Here is a 24,002-nt window from a genome sequence, read left to right as displayed (position 1 = left end):
GTGAAGGAAGCTGTAGATGGTGGACATGGTGGTGGTTTCTGGGAACAAGTGAAGGAAGCTGTAGATGGTGGACTGTAGATGGTGGACATGGTGGTGGTTTCTGGGAACAAGTGAAGGAAGCTGTAGATGGTGGACATGGTGGTGGTTTCTGGGAACAAGTGAAGGAAGCTGTAGATGGTGGACATGGTGGTGGTTTCTGGGAACAAGTGAAGGAAGCTGTAGATGGTGGACATGGTGGTGGTTTCTAGAACAAGTGAAGGAAGCTGTAGATGGTGGACATGGTGGTGGTTTCTGGGAACAAGTGAAGGAAGCTGTAGATGGTGGACATGGTGGTGGTTTCTGGGAACAAGTGAAGGAAGCTGTAGATGATGGACATGGTGGTGGTTTCTGGGAACTGTAGATGGTGGACAGGTGAAGGAAGCTGTAGATGGTGGACATGGTGGTGGTTTCTGGGAACAAGTGAAGGAAGCTGTAGATGGTGGACATGGTGGTGGTTTCTGGGAACAAGTGAAGGAAGCTGTAGATGGTGGACATGGTGGTGGTTTCTGGGAACAAGTGAAGGAAGCTGTAGATGGTGGACATGGTGGTGGTTTCTGGGAACAAGTGAAGGAAGCTGTAGATGGTGGACATGGTGGTGGTTTCTGGGAACATGAGTGATGATGGTGGACATGGTGGTGGTTTCTGGGAACAAGGAAGCTGTAGATGGTGGACATGGTGGTGGTTTCTGGGAACAAGTGAAGGAAGCTGTAGATTGTGGACATGGTGGTGGTTTCTGGGAACAAGGAAGCTGTAGATGGATGGACATGGTGGTGGTTTCTGGGAACAAGTGAAGGAAGCTGTAGATGGTGGACATGGTGGTGGTTTCTGGGAACAAGTGAAGGAAGCTGTAGATGGATGGACATGGTGGTGGTTTCTGGGAACAAGTGAAGGAAGCTGTAGATGGATGGACATGGTGGTGGTTTCTGGGAACAAGTGAAGGAAGCTGTAGATGGATGGACATGGTGGTGGTTTCTGGGAACAAGTGAAGGAAGCTGTAGATGGATGGACATGGTGGTGGTTTCTGGGAACAAGTGAAGGAAGCTGTAGATGGATGGACATGGTGGTGGTTTGGGAACAAGTGAAGGGAACTGTAGATGGATGGACAGTTTCTGAACAAGGAAACTGTAGATGGTGGACATGGTGGTGGTTTCTGGGAACAAGTGAAGGAAGCTGTAGATGGTGAACATGGTGGTGGTTTCTGGGAACAAGTGAAGGAAGCTGTAGATGGTGGGCATGGTGGTGGTTTCTGGGAACAAGTGAAGGAAGCTGTAGATGGATGGACATGGTGGTGGTTTCTGGGAACACGTGAAGGAAGCTGTAGATGGATGGACATGGTGGTGGTTTCTGGGAACAAGTGAAGGAAGCTGTAGATGGTGGACATGGTGGTGGTTTCTGGGAACAAGGAAGCTGTAGATGGTGGACATGGTGGTGGTTTCTGGGAACAAGTGAAGGAAGCTGTAGATGGTGGACATGGTGGTGGTTTCTGGGAACAAGTGAAGGAAGCTGTAGATGGTGGACATGGTGGTGGTTTCTGGGAACAAGTGAAGGAAGCTGTAGATGGTGGACATGGTGGTGGTTTCTGGGAACAAGTGAAGGAAGCTGTAGATGGTGGACATGGTGGTGGTTTCTGGGAACAAGGAAGCTGTAGATGGATGGACATGGTGGTGGTTTCTGGGAACAAGTGAAGTAACCAGTAACCAGTAACAATGACATCACAATGCCAACATCTCTGATTGGAGGATCAATATCCACTAACCAGTAACAATGACATCATAATGCCCAACATCTCTGATTGGAGGATCAATATCCACTAACAAGTAACAATGACATCACAATGCCCAACATCTCTGATTGGAGGATCAATATCCACTAACCAGTAACAATGCAAGTTAATTGTCTGTGAAGACAAGTTACCGTACTGAACATTTGGACGGGGCGACTGGAACCTTCTAGAAAATATGAGACGAGCGCCAGGAAGTCTTTCTGAAAAGGGGGTTGGAGAATTGGGGCGGATTTTAAAATGGGGGGGGTTATTTTCATCGTGACATCTCGTCTGCTCTCCAAGTGGCACAGAGACCCTTCTTTGTTGAAGCTGATTAAATGATTGTATTGATTTAGTTGTTCTTTCCCCTTGTCTGGCTGACTGGAAGAAGTTTTGACAACAGTGGTTTGGTATCTACATCCTCCAGACTAGAAGTTGATCATTTCCGCAGTGAAAAGCCTGAGAACGAATGCATCTGTAAAGGGAGAGACGTTTGTTTGATTCATCTGCGTGTCACTCACAGGTGACGAATACTAAAACAAATGGAATATACAACTCTTTGATTTCTGAATACTAAAACAAATGGAATATACAACTCTTTGATTTCTGAATTCTCTAGTTGACATCTCTGAGTATCTGTTTATAAGTGTGTAAGAGAGAGAGGGAGAGAGAGAGGGATACAACTCTTTGATTTCTGAATTCCCCCAAGTCTCTAGTTGACATCTCTGAGTATCTGTTTATAAGTGTGTAAGAGAGAGAGGGAGAGAGAGAGGGATACAACTCTTTGATTTCTGAATTCCCCCAAGTCTCTAGTTGACATCTCTGAGTATCTGTTTATAAGTGTGTAAGAGAGAGAGAGAGAGGGATACAACTCTTTGATTTCTGAATTCCCCAAGTCTCTAGTTGACATCTCTGAGTATCTGTTTATAAGTGTGTAAGAGAGAGAGGAGAGAGAGAGGGATACAACTCTTTGATTTCTGAATTCCCCCAAGTCTCTAGTTGACATCTCTGAGTATCTGTTTATAAGTGTGTAAGAGAGAGAGGGAGAGAGAGAGGGATACAACTCTTTGATTTCTGAATTCCCCCAAGTCTCTAGTTGACATCTCTGAGTATCTGTTTATAAGTGTTTCTTCCTCCCCAGCTCTCTACTCAGGTCTCTGAGGGACTGGGAAATACTGGGAAATACTGGGAAATACTGGGAAATACTGGGAAATACTGGGAAATACTGGACTGGGAAATACTGGACTGGGAAATACTGGGAAATACTGGACTGGGAAATACTGGACTGGGAAATACTGGACTGGGAAATACTGGACTGGGAAATACTGGACTGGGAAATACTGGGAAATACTGGGAAATACTGGGAAATACTGGGAAATACTGGGAAATACTGGACTGGGAAATACTGGACTGGGAAATACTGGACTGGGAAATACTGGACTGGGAAATACTGGGAAATACTGGACTGGGAAATACTGGACTGGGAAATACTGGACTGGGAAATACTGGACTGGGAAATACTGGACTGGGAAATACTGGGAAATACTGGGAAATACTGGGAAATACTGGACTGGGAAATACTGGACTGGGAAATACTGGACTGGGAAATACTGGGAAATACTGGACTGGGAAATACTGGACTGGGAAATACTGGACTGGGAAATACTGGACTGGGAAATACTGGACTGGGAAATACTGGACTGGGAAATACTGGGAAATACTGGGAAATACTGGGAAATACTGGGAAATACTGGACTGGGAAATACTGGACTGGGAAATACTGGACTGGGAAATACTGGGAAATACTGGACTGGGAAATACTGGACTGGGAAATACTGGACTGGGAAATACTGGACTGGGAAATACTGGACTGGGAAATACTGGACTGGGAAATACTGGGAAATACTGGGAAATACTGGGAAATACTGGGAAATACTGGGAAATACTGGGAAATAGACAGACAGACTTTGAGGGAGAGAGAGTGTACCTCACTTGCTTTGGCAATGTTAACACATGTTTCCCATGCCAATAAAGCCCTTGAAATGAATTGAATTGAGTGTCCTTCCCCTCTGATTGTCCCAGTCACTTGTCCCCCTGAGAGGAGAGTAACAGAGCCGTGGGCTTTGTTTTCACGACATCTAAAGCACGTCTGCTCTCTGCTGTTTGACTAGCAGCTGCAACACACACACACACTCACACTCCAATAGTCCCTCATTAATCTTCCTTAGACTTCATTAGAGCTGCCTTCCTTCCATCCCTTCATCCTCTATCTCTTCAATAACCCCTACCTCAACTCACCCCAAACCCCTGTGCCAAGATGATCCCCCCCTCTCCTCCAAGATGATTCCTCCCTCTCCTCTCCTTCAAGATGATCCCCCCCTCTCCTCCAAGATGATTCCTCCCTCCCTCTCCTCCAAGATGATCCCCCCCTCTCCTCCAAGATGATCCCTCCTCTCCTCCAAGATGATCCCTCCCTCTCCTCCAAGATGATCCCTCCCTCTCCTCCAAGATGATCCCTCCCTCTCCTCCAAGATGATTCCTCCCTCTCCTCTCCTCCAAGATGATCCCTCCCTCTCCTCCAAGATGATCCCTCCCTCTCCTCTCCTCCAAGATGGTTCCTCCCTCTCCTCTCCTCAAAGATGATACCTCCCTCTCTCTCCTCCAAGATGATCCCTCCCTCTCCTCCAAGATGATTCCTCCTCTCCTCTCCTCCAAGATGATCCCTCCTCTCCTCCAAGATGATCCCTCCTCTCCTCTCCTCCAAGATGATCCCTCCCTCTCCTCTCCTCCAAGATGATACCTCCCTCTCCTCCAAGATGATCCCTCCCTCTCCTCCAAGATGATCCCTCCCTCTCCTCCAAGATGATCCCTCCCTCTCCTCCAAGATGATCCCTCTCCTCTCCTCCAAGATGATACCTCCCTCTCCTTTCCTCCAAGATGATCCCTCCCTCTCCTCTCCTCCTAGATGATCCCTCCCTCTCCTCTCCTCCAAGATGATACCTCCCTCTCCTCTCCTCCAAGATGATACCTCCCTCTCCTCCAAGATGATCCCTCCCTCTCCTCTCCTCCAAGATGATCCCTCCTTCTCCTCCAAGATGATCCCTCCCTCTCCTCTCCTCCAAGATGATCCCTCCCTCTCCTCTCCTCCAAGATGATCCCTCCCTCTCCTCTCCTCCAAGATGATACCTCCCTCTCCTCCAAGATGATCCCTCCCTCTCCTCTCCTCCAAGATGATACCTCCCTCTCCTCCAAGATGATCCCTCCCTCTCCCCCAAGATGATCCCTCCCTCTCCTCCAAGATGATACCTCCCTCTCCTCTCCTCCAAGATGATCCCTCCCTCTCCTCTCCTCCAAGATGATCCCTCCCTCTCCTCTCCTCCAAGATGATCCCTCCCTCTCCTCTCCTCCAAGATGATCCCTCCCTCTCCTCTCCTCCTAGATGATCCCTCCCTCTCCTCTCCTCCTAGATGATCCCTCCCTCTCCTCCAAGATGATACCTCCCTCTCCTCTCCTCCAAGATGATCCCTCCCTCTCCTCCAAGATGATACCTCCCTCTCCTCTCCTCCAAGATGATCCCTCCCTCTCCTCTCCTCCTAGATGATCCCTCCCTCTCCTCTCCTCCAAGATGATCCCTCCCTCTCCTCTCCTCCTAGATGATCCCTCCCTCTCCTCCAAGATGATCCCTCCCTCTCCTCTCCTCCAAGATGATCCCTCCAAGATGATACCTCCCTCTCCTTTCCTCCAAGATGATCCCTCCCTCCCTCTCCTCCAAGATGATACCTCCCTCCCTTTCCTCCAAGATGATACCTCCCTCTCCTCCAAGATGATACCTCCCTCTCCTCCAAGATGATCCCTCCCTCCCTCTCCTCCAAGATGATACCTCCCTCTCCTCCAAGATGATACCTCCCTCTCCTCCAAGATGATACCTCCCTCTCCTCCAAGATGATACCTCCCTCTCCTCCAAGATGATCCCTCCCTCCCTCTCCTCCAAGATGATACCTCCCTCTCCTCCAAGATGATACCTCCCTCTCCTCCAAGATGATACCTCCCTCTCCTCCAAGATGATCCCTCCCTCCCCTCTCCTCCAAGATGATCCCTCCCTCCCTCTCCTCCAAGATGATACCTCCCTCCCCTCCAAGATGATACCTCCCTCTCCTTTCCTCCAAGATGATCCCTCCCTCCCTCTCCTCCAAGATGATACCTCCCTCTCCTCCAAGATGATACCTCCCTCTCCTCCAAGATGATCCCTCCCTCTCCTCCAAGATGATACCTCCCTCCCCTCTAAGATGATACCTCCCCTTCCAGTCCTCCCTGAGCTCCTGTACTCCACGACCCTTCCTCTCTTTCATGACTAGATGTTCCACCTCTTCATCTACTCAATCAGCTTTACCTCAATGTGAGCAGATTGTCTTGCTCAAAAGGCACCATTCATTTCTCTTTATTTCTTGCAATTGATTGAACGTCAGTGGATGGGCTCTACTTAACAGCTTGTTGTCCATAGCGCCCTCTGGTGGGTGATTGTTATCACGAGCCAACACTACTCTATAGTGCAGCATTGTTTGTGTGTTCTCTATAGAGCAGCCCTTGGTAGTAACCTGAGTGTTGTTTGACACCTGACTCCACAGCGCCCCGGTGGGTAATTATGATAATGAGACAATACTCTTCTATAGAGCAGCCCTTGGTAGTAACCTGAGTGTTGTTTGACACCTGACTCCACAGCGCCCCCCGGTGGGTAATTATGATAATGAGACAATACTCTTCTATAGAGCAGCCCTTGGTAGTAACCTGAGTGTTGTTTGACACCTGACTCCACAGCGCCCCCCGGTGGGTAATTATGATAATGAGACAATACTTTTCTATTGAGCAGCCCTTGGTAGTAACCTGTGTGTCTCTCTTTTCCAGTTTCTAGGTCTGGTGGAGAACCAGAGTGACTGGTGCCTGGGGAACCATAGTAACCTGAGTGTTCTGTGTTCTAGGTCAGCAGGTTCTAGGTCTGGTGGAGAACCAGAGTGACTGGTACTTGGGCAACCTGTGGAAGAATCACCGGCCCTGGCCCGCCCTGGAGAGGGGCTTCAATACAGGTGAGAGACACAGACACAATAATGGCGTCTTCAACAGATGTGTTCAATAACACAGGAAGTAATGTGATGAGAATATGTTGAGCTTCCTGCCATCCAGGACCTCTATACCAGGCGGTGTCAGTGGAAGGACCTACAAATTGTCAGACTCCAGCCACCCAAGTCATAGACTGTTCCCTCTGCTACCTCACAGTTAGACATTACTGTTAATTCAGGTATTGTCTAACCTGCTGATTGGGTCTGTTAAGTCATGTGACCTCTGTCCCAGGTGTGATCTTGCTGCTGATTGGGTCTGTTAAGTCATGTGACCTCTGTCCCAGGTGTGATCTTGCTGCTGATTGGGTCTGTTAAGTCATGTGACCTCTGTCCCAGGTGTGATCTTGCTGCTGATTGGGTCTGTTAAGTCATGTGACCTCTGTCCCAGGTGTGATATTGCTGCTGATTGGATCTGTTAAGTCATGTGACCTCTGTCCCAGGTGTGATCTTGCTGCTGATTGGGTCTGTTAAGTCATGTGACCTCTGTCCCAGGTGTGATATTGCTGCTGATTGGGTCTGTTAAGTCATGTGACCTCTGTTCCAGGTGTGATCTTGCTGCTGATTGGGTCTGTTAAGTCATGTGACCTCTGTCCCAGGTGTGATCTTGCTGCTGATGGGGTCTGTTAAGTCATGTGACCTCTGTTCCAGGTGTGATCTTGCTGCTGATTGGGTCTGTTAAGTCATGTGACCTCTGTCCCAGGTGTGATCTTGCTGCTGATTGGGTCTGTTAAGTCATGTGACCTCTGTTCCAGGTGTGATCTTGCTGCTGATTGGGTCTGTTAAGTCATGTGACCTCTGTTCCAGGTGTGATCTTGCTGCTGATTGGGTCTGTTAAGTCATGTGACCTCTGTCCCAGGTGTGATCTTGCTGCTGATGGGGTCTGTTAAGTCATGTGACCTCTGTTCCAGGTGTGATCTTGCTGCTGATTGGGTCTGTTAAGTCATGTGACCTCTGTCCCAGGTGTGATCTTGCTGCTGATTGGGTCTGTTAAGTCATGTGACCTCTGTTCCAGGTGTGATCTTGCTGCTGATTGGGTCTGTTAAGTCATGTGACCTCTGTCCCAGGTGTGATCTTGCTGCTGCTGGACCGACTGAGGAAGCTGCGGTGGGAACAGATGTGGAGACTGACAGCAGAGAGAGAACTGATGAGCATGTTGTCTACATCACTGGCTGACCAGGTAACACACAGTACCAAGACAGTGTCTGTTTCACCTATGGTGAAGAGTTTAATCTGATTCATTATGATCTAGGATCAGGGCCTCCCCCCCTGTCTATGTAATCTGATTCATTATGATCTAGGATCAGGTCCCCCTCCTGTCTATGTAATCTGATTCATTATGATCTAGGATCAGGGCCCCCTCCTGTCTATGTTATCTGATTCATTATGATCTAGGATCAGGTCCCCCTCCCCTCGTCTATGTAATCTGATTCATTATGATCTAGGATCAGGTCCCCCCCCCTCGTCTATGTAATCTGATTCATTATGATCTAGGATCAGGTCCCCCCCCTCGTCTATGTAATCTGATTCATTATGATCTAGGATCAGGTCCCCCTCCCTGTCTATGTAATCTGATTCATTATGATCTAGGATCAGGTCCCCCTCCCTGTCTATGTAATCTGATTCATTATGATCTAGGATCAGGTCCCCCCTCCCCCTCTATGTAATCTGATTCATTACGATCTAGGATCAGGTCCCCCCTCTATGTAATCTGATTCATTATGATCAAGGATCAGGTCCCCCTCCCTGTCTATGTAATCTGATTCATTATGATCTAGGATCAGGTCCCCCCTCCCCCTCTATGTAATCTGATTCATTATGATCTAGGATCAGGGCCTCCCCTCCTGTCTATGTAATCTGATTCATTATGATCTAGGATCAGGCCCCCCTCCTGTCTATGTAATCTGATTCATTATGATCTAGGATCAGGGCCTCCCCTCCTGTCTATGTTATCTGATTCATTATGATCTAGGATCAGGTCCCCCTCCCTGTCTATGTTATTTTAAGGTCTGGTCTCTCTATCGGTAATCTACACTAAGGTTTGATCTGTAGTCTAGTCTCTATCTGTTATCTACACTAAGGTCTTATCTCTCTATCTGTTATCTACACTAAGGTCTGATCTCGCTATCTGTTATCTACACTAAGGTCTGGTCTATATCTGTTATCTACACTAAGGTCTTATCTCTCTATCTGTTATCTACACTAAGGTCTTATCTCTCTATCTGTTATCTACACTAAAGGTCTGATCTGTAAGGTCCTGTCTCTCTATCTGTTATCTACACTACTGTCTGATCTGTAAGGTCTAGTCTCTATCTGTTATCTACACTAAGGTCTGATCTCTCTATCTGTTATCTACACTACTGTCTGATCTGTAAGGTCTAGTCTCTATCTGTTATCTACACTAAGGTCTGATCTCTCTATCTGTTATCTACACTAAGGTCTGATCTCTCTATATGTTATCTACACTAAGGTCTGGTCTCTCTATCTGTTATCTACACTACTGTCTGATCTGTAAGGTCTAGTCTCTATCTGTTATCTACACTAAGGTCTGATCTCTCTATCTGTTATCTACACTAAAGGTCTGATCTGTAAGGTCCTGTCTCTCTATCTGTTATCTACACTACTGTCTGATCTGTAAGGTCTAGTCTCTATCTGTTATCTACACTAAGGTCTGATCTCTCTATCTGTTATCTACACTAAGGTCTTATCTCTATCTGTTATCTACACTAAGGTTTGATCTGTAAAGTCTAGTCTCTATCTGTTATCTACACTAAGGTCTGATCTCTCTATTTGTTATCTACACTAAGGTCTGGTCTATATCTGTTATCTACACTAAGGTCTGAACTGTAAGGTCTAGTCTCTATCTGTTATCAACACTAAGGTCTGATCTCTCTATCTGTTATCTACACTAAGGTCTGATCTGTAAGGTCTAGTCTCTATCTGTTATCTACACTAAGGTCTGATCTCTCTATCTGTTATCTACACTAAGGTTTGATCTGTAAGGTCTAGTCTCTATCTGTTATCTACACTAAGGTCTGATCTCTCTATCTGTTATCTACTCTAAGGTCTGATCTGTGTGTGTGTCTGCAGGACATCTTCAACGCCGTGATCAAACAGAACCCCTTCCTGGTTCACCAGCTGCCCTGCTTCTGGAACGTCCAGCTGTCAGACCACACCCGCTCTGAGAAGTGCTACAAGGACGTTTCAGACCTCAAGGTGAGTTGAGCATCTCACACACAGATGGCAGCTGTTTCCATACACCCTCTTTGTCCGTTGTGTGTGTGTGTGTGTGTGTGTGTGTGTGTGTGTGTGTGACAGCAGAGTAATGTCGGCATCATGCCCCCTGCTCCTTCCAGATGCTTCTACTCTCTCTGACTGGTCTGTCATCTCTGTCTCTCTGACTGGCCTGTCATCTCTGTCTCTCTGACTGGTCTGTCATCTCTGTCTCTCTGACTGGTCTGTCATCTCTCCCTGTCTCTCTGATGAGCCTGTCATCTCTGTCTGTCTCTCTGACTGGTCTGTCATCTCTCTCTGTCTCTCTGACTGGTCTGTCATCTCTGTCTCTCTGACTGGTCTGTCATCTCTCTCTGTCTCTCTGACTGGCCTGTCATCTCTGTCTCTGACTGGCCTGTCATCTCTTCTGTCTCTCTGACTGGCCTGTCATCTCTGTCTCTCTGACTGGCCTGTCATCTCTGTCTCTCTGACTGGTCTGTCATCTCTGTCTGTCTCTCTGACTGGCCTGTCATCTCTGTCTCTCTGACTGGTCTGTCATCTCTGTCTCTCTGACTGGTCTGTCATCTCTCTCTGTCTCTCTGACTGGTCTGTCATCTCTGTCTCTCTTGACTGGCCTGTCATCTCTGTCTCTCTGACTGGTCTGTCATCTCTGTCTGTCTCTCTGACTGGCCTGTCATCTCTCTCTGTCTCTCTGACTGGTCTGTCATCTCTCTCTGTCTCTCTTGACTGGCCTGTCATCTCTGTCTCTCTGACTGGTCTGTCATCTCTGTCTGTCTCTCTGACTGGTCTGTCATCTCTGTCTCTCTGACTGGTCTGTCATCTCTGTCTGTCTCTCTGACTGGCCTGTCATCTCTGTCTGTCTCTCTGACTGGCCTGTCATCTCTGTCTGTCTCTCTGACTGGTCTGTCATCTCTGTCTCTCTGTCTCCTCCTCTCTCTCCCCACTACAAGTGATTCATTGGAACTTGTTGTGAAGAACAGGCACTTAGCGCTTTTCAGGAACCTCTATCTAACCATTTCACTCTATGCCTCTCTTTCTTTCTCTCTCTTCCTCCCTCCCTCTCTCCCCCTTTCCTCCCTCCCTCTCTCCCCCTTCCTCCCCTCTCTCTCTCTCTTCCTCCCTCCCCTCTCTCCTCGTCCCTCCCTCTCTCCCCTTCCTCCCTCTCTCCCCCTTCCTCCCCTACAGGTCATCCATTGGAACTCTCCTAAGAAGCTGAGAGTAAAGAACAAGCATGTAGAATTCTTCAGGAACCTGTACCTCACCTTCCTGGAGTACGACGGAAACCTCCTGAGACGAGAACTCTTCGGCTGCCCCAGCGAGACAGACCACAACAGCGAAAACGTATGTGGAACTATACTGATCTAGAGTCAGTTTAAATACAGCCCTGAGAAGACAGAAGGATCAGATATGGTATTAACTATGAGAAGACAGAAGGATCAGATGTGGTATTAACTATGAGAAGACAGAAGGATCAGATGTGGTATTAACTATGAGAAGACAGAAGGATCAGATGTGGTATTAACTATGAGAAGACAGATGTGGTATTAACTATGAGAAGACAGAAGGATCAGATGTGGTATTAACTATGAGAAGACAGATATGGTATTAACTATGAGAAGACTGAAGGATCAGATGTGGTATTAACTATGAAAAGACAGATGTGGTATTAACTATGAGAAGACAGATGTGGTATTAACTATGAGAAGACAGATGTGGTATTAACTATGAGAAGACAGATGTGGTATTAACTATGAGAAGACAGATGTGGTATTAACTATGAGAAGACTGAAGGATCAGATGTGGTATTAACTATGAGAAGACAGATATGGTATTAACTATGAGAAGACAAAAGGATCAGATGTGGTATTAGCTATGAGAAGACAGAAGGATCAGATGTGGTATTAACTATGAGAAGACAGAAGGATCAGATATGGTATTAACTATGAGAAGACAGATGTGGTATTAACTATGAGAAGACAGATATGGTATTAACTATGAGAAGACAGAGGGATCAGATGTGGTATTAACTATGAGAAGACAGATGTGGTATTAACTATGAAAAGACAGATGTGGTATTAACTATGAGAAGACAGATGTGGTATTAACTATGAGAAGACAGATGTGGTATTAACTATGAGAAGACAGATGTGGTATTAACTATGAGAAGACAGATGTGGTATTAACTATGAGAAGACAGATGTGGTATTAACTATGAGAAGACAGAAGGATCAGATGTGGTATTAACTATGAGAAGACAGATGTGGTATTAACTATGAGAAGACAGATGTGGTATTAACTATGAGAAGACAGATGTGGTATTAACTATGAGAAGACAGATGTGGTATTAACTATGAGAAGGATCAGATGTGGTATTAACTATGAGAAGACAGATGTGGTATTAACTATGAGAAGACAAAAGGATCAGATGTGGTATTAACTATGAGAAGACAGATATGGTATTAACTATGAGAAGACAAAAGGATCAGATGTGGTATTAACTATGAGAAGACAGATGTGGTATTAACTATGAGAAGACAGAAGGATCAGATGTGGTATTAACTATGAGAAGACAGATATGGTATTAACTATGAGAAGACTGAAGGATCAGATGTGGTATTAACTATGAGAAGACAGATATGGTATTAACTATGGGAAGACAAAAGGATCAGATGTGGTATTAACTATGAGAAGACAGATGTGGTATTAACTATGAGAAGACAGAAGGATCAGATATGGTATTAACTATGAGAAGACAGATGTGGTATTAACTATGAGAAGACAGAAGGATCAGATATGGTATTAGCTATGAGAAGACAGAAGGATCAGATGTGGTATTAACTATGAGAAGACAGAAGGATCAGATATGGTATTAACTATGAGAAGACAGATGTGGTATTAACTATGAGAAGACAGATATGGTATTAACTATGAGAAGACAGAGTGATCAGATGTGGTATTAACTATGAGAAGACAGATGTGGTATTAACTATGAGAAGACAGATGTGGTATTAACTATGAGAAGACAGAAGGATCAGATGTTGTATTAACTATGAGAAGACAGATGTGGTATTAACTATGAGAAGACAGATGTGGTATTAACTATGAGAAGACAGATGTGGTATTAACTATGAGAAGACAGATGTGGTATTAACTATGAGAAGACAGATGTGGTATTAACTATGAGAAGACAGATGTGGTATTAACTATGAGAAGACAGATGTGGTATTAACTATGAGTAGACAGATGTGGTATTAACTATGAGAAGACAGAAGGATCAGATGTGGTATTAACTATGAGAAGACAGATGTGGTATTAACTATGAGAAGACAGATGTGGTATTAACTATGAGAAGACAGATGTGGTATTAACTATGAGAAGACAGATGTGGTATTAACTATGAGAAGACAGATGTGGTATTAACTATGAGAAGACAGATGTGGTATTAACTATGAGAAGACAGAGGGATCAGATGTGGTATTAACTATGAGAAGACAGATGTGGTATTAACTATGAGAAGGATCAGATGTGGTATTAACTATGAGAAGACAGATGTGGTATTAACTATGAGAAGACAGAAGGATCAGATGTGGTATTAACTATGAGAAGACAGATGTGGTATTAACTATGAGAAGACAGATATGGTATTAACTATGAGAAGACAGAAGGATCAGATGTGGTATTAACTATGAGAAGACAGATGTGGTATTAACTATGAGAAGACAGAAGGATCAGATGTGGTATTAACTATGAGAAGACAGATGTGCTATTAACTATGAGAAGACAGAGGGAGCTATCTGCTGTGTCTCTCCAGACCCAGTGGTAATAGAGTTGGTGTTTGATCCTCATCTCGTTGCTAATTGAGTCCGTTTTGTATTGAAACGGACTCCTAAATGTCCAAACACACACGTTATATCCCAATGTGTAGGACACACAGCTGAAGCTGAATACTGACCATCACAACCATTAGTCTCACTGTTGTTGTCGTCCCTGAGAGAGGTATCTTATTAAAAAGTCTGACACTATTAAAGAACAATTCTTATCCTCCTCCTCTCTCCCCTCCTCTACACTCTCCCCCTTCCTCTCTCCTCTCCCCTCCTCTACACTCTCCTCCTCTCTCCTCCTCACACTCTCCCCTTTCTCTCCTCTCCCCTCCTCACCCTCTCCTCTCCTCTCCTCTACACTCTCCTCTACACTCTCCCTCCTCCTCTCCCCCCTCCTCTACACTCTCCTCTCCTCTACACTCTCCTCTACTCTCCCCTCCTCTACACTCTCCTCTACACTCTCCCTCCTCTCTACACTCTCCTCTACACTCTCCCTCCTCTACACTCTCCTCACACTCTCCCCTCCTCAGCTCTCCTCTCCCTCTCCTCTACACTCTCCTCTACACTCTCCCTCCTCCTCTCCCTTCCTCTCTCTCTCCCTCTCCTCTACTCTCCCCTCCCTACACTCTCCCTCCTCCTCCCCCCTCCTCTACACTCTCCTCTCCTCTCCCCTCCTCTACACTCTCCTCTCCTCTCCCCTCCTCTACACTCTCCCCTTCCTCTCTCCTCTCCCCTCTCTACACTCTCCTCTCTCCTCTCCTCTACACTCTCCCCCTTCCTCTCTCCTCTCCCCTCCTCTACACTCTCCCCCCTCTTCTCTCCTCTCCCCCTCCTCTACACTCTCCCCTTCCTCTCTCCTCCTCTACACTCTCCCTCTTCCTCTCTCCTCTCCCCTCCTCTACACTCTCCCCCTTCTCTCTCCTCTCCTCCTCTACACTCTCCTCTACTCTCCCCTCCTCCTCTACACTCTCCCCTTCCTCTCTCCTCCCCTCCTCTACACTCTCCTCTCCTCTCCCCTCTACACTCTCCTCCTCTCTCCCCTCCTCTACACTCTCCCCCTTCCTCTCTCCTCTCCCTCCTCTACACTCTCCTCTCCTCTCCCCTCCTCTACACTCCCTCTTCCTCTCTCCTCTCCCTCCTCTACACTCTCCTCTCCTCTCCCCTCCTCTACACTCTCCTCCTCTCTCCCCTCCTCTACACTCTCCCCTTCCCTCTCCTCTCCCCTCCTCTACACTCTCCTCTCCTCTCCCCTCCTCTACACTCTCCCTCTTCCTCTCTCCTCCTCTACACTCTCCTCTCCTCTCCCCTCCCTCTCCCCTCCTCTACACTCTCCCTCCTCTCTCTCTCCCCCCTCCTCTACACTCTCCCCTCTTCCTCTCTCTCCTCCTCCTCCCCTCTACACTCTCCCCCTTCCTCTCTCCTCTCCTCCTCCTCTACACTCTCCCTCTCCTCTCCCTCCTCTACACTCTCCCCTTCCTCTCTCCTCTCCCCTCCTCTACACTCTCCCCCTTCCTCTCTCCCTCCCCTCCTCTACACTCTCCTCCTCTCCCCTCCTCTACACTCTCCCCCTTCCCTCTCCTCTCCCTCCTCTACACTCTCCTCTCCTCTCCCTCCTCTACACTCTCCCCTTCCTCTCTCCTCTCCCCTCCCCTACACTCTCCTCTCCTCTCCCTCCTCTACACTCTCCCCCTTCCTCTCTCCCTCTCCCCTCCTCTACACTCTCCTCTCTCCCCTCCTCTACACTCTCCCCCTCCTCTCTCTCCTCTCCCTCCTCTACACTCTCCCCCTTCCTCTCTCCTCTCCCTCCTCTACACTCTCCCCCTCCTCCTCTCTCCCCTCCTCTACACTCTCCTCTCCTCTCCCCTCCTCTACACTCTCCTCCTCTCCCCTCCTCTACACTCTCCCCCTTCCTCTCTCCTCTCCCCCTCTACACTCTCCTCTCCTCTCCCTCCTCTACACTCTCCTCTACTCTTTCTCTCCCCTTTCTCTCTCCTCCCCCCTCCTCTCCTCCCCTCCTCTCTCCCCTCCCTCCCCTGCTCCTCTCCCTCTCTGCTCCCTGCTCTGCTCCTCTCTCTCTCTCCCTCTCCTCTCCTCTCCTCTCCCCTCCCCTCCTCTCTCCCCTCCCCTCTCCTCTCTCCCCTCTCCCCTCCCTCCTCTCCCCTCCTCCCTCCCTCTCCTCTCTCTCCCCTCTCCTCTCTCCCCTCCCCTGCTCCTCTCCTCCTTCTCTGCTCTCCTCCTCTCCCTCTCCCCCTGCTCTCCTCCCTCCTCTCTCCACCTGATGACCTGCTCTCCTCTCCCCCTCCCCTCCTCTCCCCTGCTCTGCTCTCCTCTCCTCTCTCCCCTCCCCTGCTCCCCTCCTCCTCTCTCCCCTCCCCTGCTCCCCTCCTCTCCTCTCCCCTGCTCTCCTCCCTCCTCTCTCCTCTCTTCTCCGTCTCCAGCTCCAGAAGACTCTGTCAGAGCTGGATGAAGATGATCCGTGTTATGAGTTCCGCCGGGAGCGTTTCACGGTTCACAGGACCCACCTCTATTTCCTTCACTACGAATACGAACCCAGCACGGACCACACAGGCGTTACACTGGTGGCACAGCTCTCTATGGACAGGTAGGAAGACAGACCTTACACAGCTCTCCATGGACAGGTAGGAAGACAGACCTTACACAGCTCTCTATGGACAGGTAGGAAGACAGACCTTACACAGCTCTCCATGGACAGGTAGGAAGACAGACCTTACACACAGCTCTCTATGGACAGGTAGGAAGACAGACCTTACACAGCTCTCTATGGACAGGTAGGAAGACAGACCTTACACAGCTCTCTATGGACAGGTAGGAAGACAGACCTTACACAGCTCTCCATGGACAGGTAGGAAGACAGACCTTACACAGCTCTCCATGGACAGGTAGGAAGACAGACCTTACACAGCTCTCTATGGACAGATAGGAAGACAGAACTTACACAGCTCTCCATGGACAGGTAGGAAGACAGACCTTACACACAGCTCTTTATGGACAGGTAGGAAGACAGACCTTACACACAGCTCTCCATGGACAGTAGGAAGACAGACCGTACACACAGCTCTCTATGGACAGGTAGGAAGACAAACCTTACACACAGCTCTCCATGGACAGGTAGGAAGACAGACCTTACACAGCTCTCCGTGGACAGGTAGGAAGACAGACCTTACACACAGCTCTTTATGGACAGGTAGGAAGACAGACCTTACACACAGCTCTCCATGGACAGTAGGAAGACAGACCTTACACACAGCTCTCTATGGACAGGTAGGAAGACAAACCGTACACACAGCTCTCCATGGACAGGTAGGAAGACAGACCTTACACAGCTCTCCGTGGACAGGTAGGAAGACAGACCTTACACACAGCTCTCTGTGGACAGGTAGGAAGACAGACCTTACACACAGCTCTCTATGGACAGGTAGGAAGACAAACCTTACACACAGCTATCTATGGGCAGGTAGGAAGACAGACCTTACACACAGCTCTCTATGGACAGGTAGGAAGACAGACCTTACACACAGCTCTCCATGGACAGGTAGGAAGACGGACCTTACACACAGCTCTCCGTGGACAGGTAGGAAGACAGACCTTACACACAGCTCTCCATGTACAGGTCCTGTCAGTCATGTGTATGTAGCTCTGGGTACAGTAGGGGACAGAAGACAGACCTTACACACAGCTCTCCATGGACAGGTCCAGTCAGTCATGTGTCTGTAGCTCTGGGGACACTAGGACAAGTCTACTCTAGGGACAGTGGGGGACAGAAGACAACAGTAGGACAAGGGACAAGTCCACAGCTGGTTTTAGGAGAGAGAGAGAGAGAGAGAGAGAGAGAGAGAGAGAGAGAGAGAGAGAGAGAGAGAGAGAGAGAGAGAGAGAGAGAGAGAGAGAGAGAGAGAGAGAGAGAGAGAGAGGAGAGAGAGAGAGAGAGAGAGAGAGAGAGAGAGAGAGAGAGAGAGAGAGAGAGAGAGAGAGAGAGAGAGAGAGAGAGAGAGAGAGAGAGAGAGAGAGAGAGAGAGAGAGAGAGAGAGAGAGAGAGATTGTTCAGGCAGTATTGCTGTTAACAAACATAGTTATTTCCTGGGCGATCCTCTAAAACAGAATCAAAGGCTGTTGTTTGAAACTGCTACGGCTGTAACCTCTGACCCTCACAGAGGTACAGGACTCTACAGCCGTCAAACTAATCTGACAGCACACAGCTAGGTCTGTAGCAGCTGCACCTCCAGCATTTTAATCTGTAGCTGTGTCTGACTGTCTGTACGTGTGTGTGTGTGTCTGATTTAACCACAGCAGTGACATCATACTCTGATATAGAGACTGATTTAACCACAGCAGTGACTGATAGACTGATTTAACCACAGCAGTGACATCATACTCTGATATAGACTGATTTAACCACAGCAGTGACATCATACTCTGATACAGACTGATTTAACCACAGCAGTGACATCATACTCTGATATAGAGACTGATTTAACCACAGCAGTGACATCATACTCTGATAGACTGATTTAACCACAGCAGTGACATCATACTCTGATAGAGACTGATTTAACCACAGCAGTGACATCATACTCTGATATAGAGACTGATTTAACCACAGCAGTGACATCATACTCTGATAGACTGATTTAACCACAGCAGTGACATCATACTCTGATAGACTGATTTAACCACAGCAGTGACATCATACTCTGATAGAGACTGATTTAACCACAGCAGTGACATCATACTCTGATACAGACTGATTTAACCACAGGAGTGACATCATACTCTGATAGAGACTGATTTAACCACAGCAGTGACATCATACTCTGATAGAGACTGATTTAACCACAGCAGTGACATCATACTCTGATAGACTGATTTAACCACAGCAGTGACATCATACTCTGATAGAGACTGATTTAACCACAGCAGTGACATCATACTCTGATAGACTGATTTAACCACAGCAGTGACATCATACTCTGATAGAGACTGATTTAACCACAGCAGTGACATCATAGACTGATTTAACCACAGCAGTGATCATACTCTGATAGACTGATTTAACCACAGCAGTGACATCATACTCTGATAGAGACTGATTTAACCACAGCAGTGACATCATACTCTGATATAGAGACTGATTTAACCACAGCAGTGACATCATACTCTGATAGAGACTGATTTAACCACAGCAGTGACATCATACTCTGATATAGAGACTGATTTAACCACAGCAGTGACATCATACTCTGATACAGACTGATTTAACCACAGCAGTGACATCATACTCTGATAGAGACTGATTTAACCACAGCAGTGACATCATACTCTGATAGAGACTGATTTAACCACAGCAGTGACATCACACTCTGATACAGACTGATTTAACCACAGCAGTGACATCATACTCTGATAGAGACTGATTTAACCACAGCAGTGACATCATACTCTGATAGAGACTGATTTAACCACAGCAGTGACATCATACTCTGATAGAGACTGATTTAACCACAGCAGTGACAGACTCTGATACAGACTGATTTAACCACAGCAGTGACATCATACTTGATAAGACTGATTTAACCACAGCAGTGACATCATACTCTGATATTCATATGGAGTCATGTCACTTTCCATTGAAACTCCATTACAGCCATCACTGCATTATAAACTCCATTACAGCCATCACTGCATTATAAACTCCATTACAGCAATCACTGCATTATCAACTCCATTACAGCCATCACTGCATTATCAACTCCATTACAGCAATCACTGCATTATCATCTCCATTACAGCCATCGCTGCATTATCATCTCCGTTACAGCCATCACTGCATTATAAACTCCATTACAGCCATCACTGCATTATCAACTCCATTACAGCCATCACTGCACGATCAACTCCATTACAGCCACCACTGCATTATCAACTCCATTACAGCCATCACTGCATTATAAACTCCATTACCGCCATCATTACATTATAAACTACAGCATCATTACATTATCAAATCCATCACAGCCATCATTGCATTATCAACTCCTCACAGCCATTATAAACTCCATCACAGCCATCACTGCATTATAAACTCCATTACAGCCATCACTGCATTATCTCCATTACAGCCATCACTGCATTATAAACTCCATTACAGCCATCACTGCATTATAAACTCCATTACAGCCATCACTGCATTATAAACTCCATTACAGCCATCATTACATTATCAACTCTATTACAGCCATCACTGCATTATCAACTCAACTCCATTACAGCCATCACTGCATTATCAACTCCATTACAGCCATCACTCGCAGCCATCATTAAATCTCCATCACAGCCATCACTGCATTATCAACTCCATTACAGCCATCACTGCATTATAAACTCCATTACCGCCATCATTACATTATAAACTCAACTCCATTACAGCCATCATTACATTATCAAATCCATCACAGCCATCATTGCATTATCAACTCCATCACAGCCATTATAAACTCCATCACAGCCATCACTGCATTATAAACTCCATTACAGCCATCACTGCATTATCAACTAATCTCCATTACAGCCATCACTGCATTATAAACTAATCTCCATTACAGCCATCACTGCATTATAAACTCCATTACAGCCATCACTGCATTATAAACTCCATTACAGCCATCATTACATTATCAACTCTATTACAGCCATCACTGCATTATCAACTCAACTCCATTACAGCCATCACTGCATTATAAACTCCATTACAGCCATCACTGCATTATCAACTCCTTCGCAGCCATCATTACATTATCAAATCCATCACAGCCATCAGTGCATTATCAACTCCATCACAGCCATCACTGCATTATAAACTCCATCACAGCCTTCACTGCATTATCAACTCCATTACAGCCATCACTGCATTATCAACTCCATTACAGCTATCACTGCATTATCAACTCCATTACAGCTATCACTGCATTATAAACTAATCTCCATTACAGCCATCACTGCATTATAAAGTCAACTCCATTACAGCTATCACTGCATTATAATCTCCATTACAGCCATCACTGCATTATAAACTCAACTCCATTACAGCCATCACTGCTCTATAAACTGAACTCCATTACAGCCATCACTGCATTATACACTCCATTACAGCCATCACTGCACTATAAACTCCATTACAGCCATCACTGCATTATCAACTCCATTACAGCCATCACTGCATTATAAACTCCATTACAGCCATCACTGCATTATCAACTCCATTACAGCCATCACTGCATTATAAACTGAACTCCATTACAGCCATCACTGCATTATCAACTCCATTACAGCCATCACTGCATTATAAACTCCATTACAGCCATCACTGCATTATAAACTCCATTACAGCCATCATTACATTATCAACTCTATTACAGCCATCACTGCATTATAAACTCAACTCCATTACAGCCACCACTGCATTATAAACTCAACTCCATTACAGCCATTACTGCATTATAAACTCCATTACAGCCACCACTGTATTATAAACTCCATTACAGCCACCACTGCATTATAAACTCAACTCCATTACAGCCACCACTGCATTATAAACTCAACTCCATTACAGCCACCACTGCATTATAAACTCAACTCCATTACAGCCATCACTGCATTATAAACTCCATTACAGCCACCACTGTATTATAAACTCCATTACAGCCACCACTGCATTATAAACTCAACTCCATTACAGCCATCACTGCATTATAAACTCAACTCCATTACAGCCATCACTGCACTATAAACTGAACTCCATTACAGCCATCACTGCATTATAAACTCCATTACAGCCACTGCACTATAAACTCCTACAGCATTATATCAACTCCATTACAGCCATCACTGCACTATAAACTGAACTCCATTACAGCCATCACTGCATTATAAACTGAACTCCATTACAGCCATCACTGCATTATAAACTCCATTACAGACATCACTGCACTATAAACTCCATTACAGCCATCACTGCATTATCAACTCCATTACAGCCATCACTGCATTATAAACTCCATTACAGCCATCACTGCACTATAAACTGAACTCCATTACAGCCATCACTGCATTATAAACTCCATTACAGCCATCACTGCATTATCAACTCCATTACAGCCATCACTGCATTATCAACTCCATTACAGCCATCACTGCATTATCAACTCCATTACAGCCATCACTGCATTATAAACTCCATTACAGCCATCACTGCATTATAAACTCCATTACAGCCATCACTGCATTATAAACTCCATTACAGCCACCACTGCATTATTCCATTACAGCCATCACTCCATTACAGCCACCACTGCATTATAAACTCAACTCCATTACAGCCACCACTGCATTATAAACTCCATTACAGCCATCACTGCATTATAAACTCCATTACAGCCATCACTGCATTATAAACTCATCTCCATTACAGCCATCACTGCATTATAAACTCCATTACAGCCATCACTGCATTATAAACTCCATTACAGCCACCACTGCATTATAAACTCCATTACAGTCATCACTGCATTATAAACTCCATTACAGCCACCACTGCATTATAAACTACAGCCATCACCATTATAAACATTAGCCATCATTACATTATAAACTCAACTCCATTACAGCATTACATTATCAAATCCATCACAGCCATCATTATTATCAAAACTCCATCACAGCCATCACTGCATTATAAACTCCATTACAGCCATCACTGCATTATCAACTAATCTCCATTACAGCCATCACTGCATTATAAACTAATCTCCATTACAGCCATCACTGCATTATAAACTCCATTACAGCCATCACTGCATTATAAACTCCATTACAGCCATCATTACATTATCAGCCTATTACAGCCATCACTGCATTATCAACTCAACTCCATTACAGCCATCACTGCATTATAAACTCCATTACAGCCATCACTGCATTATATCATTACATTATCAAATCCATCACAGCCATCAGTGCATTATCAACTCCATCACAGCCATCACTGCATTATAAACTCCATCAACTCACTGCATTATCAACTCCATTACAGCCATCACTGCATTATCAACTCCATTACAGCTATCACTGCATTATCAACTCCATTACAGCCATCACTGCATTATAAACTCAACTCCATTACAGCCATCACTGCATTATAAAGTCAACTCCATTACAGCTATCACTGCATTATAATCTCCATTACAGCCATCACTGCATTATAAACTCAACTCCATTACAGCCATCACTGCTCTATAAACTGAACTCCATTACAGCCATCACTGCATTATAAACTCCATTACAGCCATCACTGCATTATAAACTCCATTACAGCCATCATTACATTATCAACTCTATTACAGCCATCACTGCATTATAAACTCAACTCCATTACAGCCACCACTGCATTATAAACTCAACTCCATTACAGCCATTACTGCATTATAAACTCCATTACAGCCACCACTGTATTATAAACTCCATTACAGCCACCACTGCATTATAAACTCAACTCCATTACAGCCACCACTGCATTATAAACTCAACTCCATTACAGCCACCACTGCATTATAAACTCAACTCCATTACAGCCATCACTGCATTATAAACTCCATTACAGCCACCACTGTATTATAAACTCCATTACAGCCACCACTGCATTATAAACTCAACTCCATTACAGCCATCACTGCATTATAAACTCAACTCCATTACAGCCATCACTGCACTATAAACTGAACTCCATTACAGCCATCACTGCATTATAAACTCCATTACAGACATCACTGCACTATAAACTCCATTACAGCCATCACTGCATTATCAACTCCATTACAGCCATCACTGCACTATAAACTGAACTCCATTACAGCCATCACTGCATTATAAACTGAACTCCATTACAGCCATCACTGCATTATAAACTCCATTACAGACATCACTCTATAAACTGCATTATTATCAACTCCATTACAGCCATCA

At 45.7% G+C, this 24,002-nt stretch overlaps 1 protein-coding gene across 1 annotated transcript in view; it reads left to right on the top strand.

Moving 5' to 3' along the window:
- Positions 1 to 24,002, top strand: part of large1 (LARGE xylosyl- and glucuronyltransferase 1) — a 222,755-nt gene that overhangs the window by 167,179 nt on the left and 31,574 nt on the right. The window contains exons 6-10 of the mRNA XM_065022063.1: positions 6,778 to 6,882; positions 7,980 to 8,092; positions 10,003 to 10,128; positions 11,332 to 11,487; positions 16,406 to 16,569. Coding sequence (XP_064878135.1) covers positions 6,778 to 6,882; positions 7,980 to 8,092; positions 10,003 to 10,128; positions 11,332 to 11,487; positions 16,406 to 16,569 — 664 coding nt within the window. The remainder of the gene's footprint in view (positions 1 to 6,777; positions 6,883 to 7,979; positions 8,093 to 10,002; positions 10,129 to 11,331; positions 11,488 to 16,405; positions 16,570 to 24,002) is intronic.

The sequence above is a fragment of the Oncorhynchus nerka genome, linkage group LG8 (assembly GCF_034236695.1).
Source record: "Oncorhynchus nerka isolate Pitt River linkage group LG8, Oner_Uvic_2.0, whole genome shotgun sequence".
Lineage (NCBI taxonomy): Eukaryota > Metazoa > Chordata > Actinopteri > Salmoniformes > Salmonidae > Oncorhynchus > Oncorhynchus nerka.
This window is presented reverse-complemented; position numbering and strand designations above follow the sequence as displayed.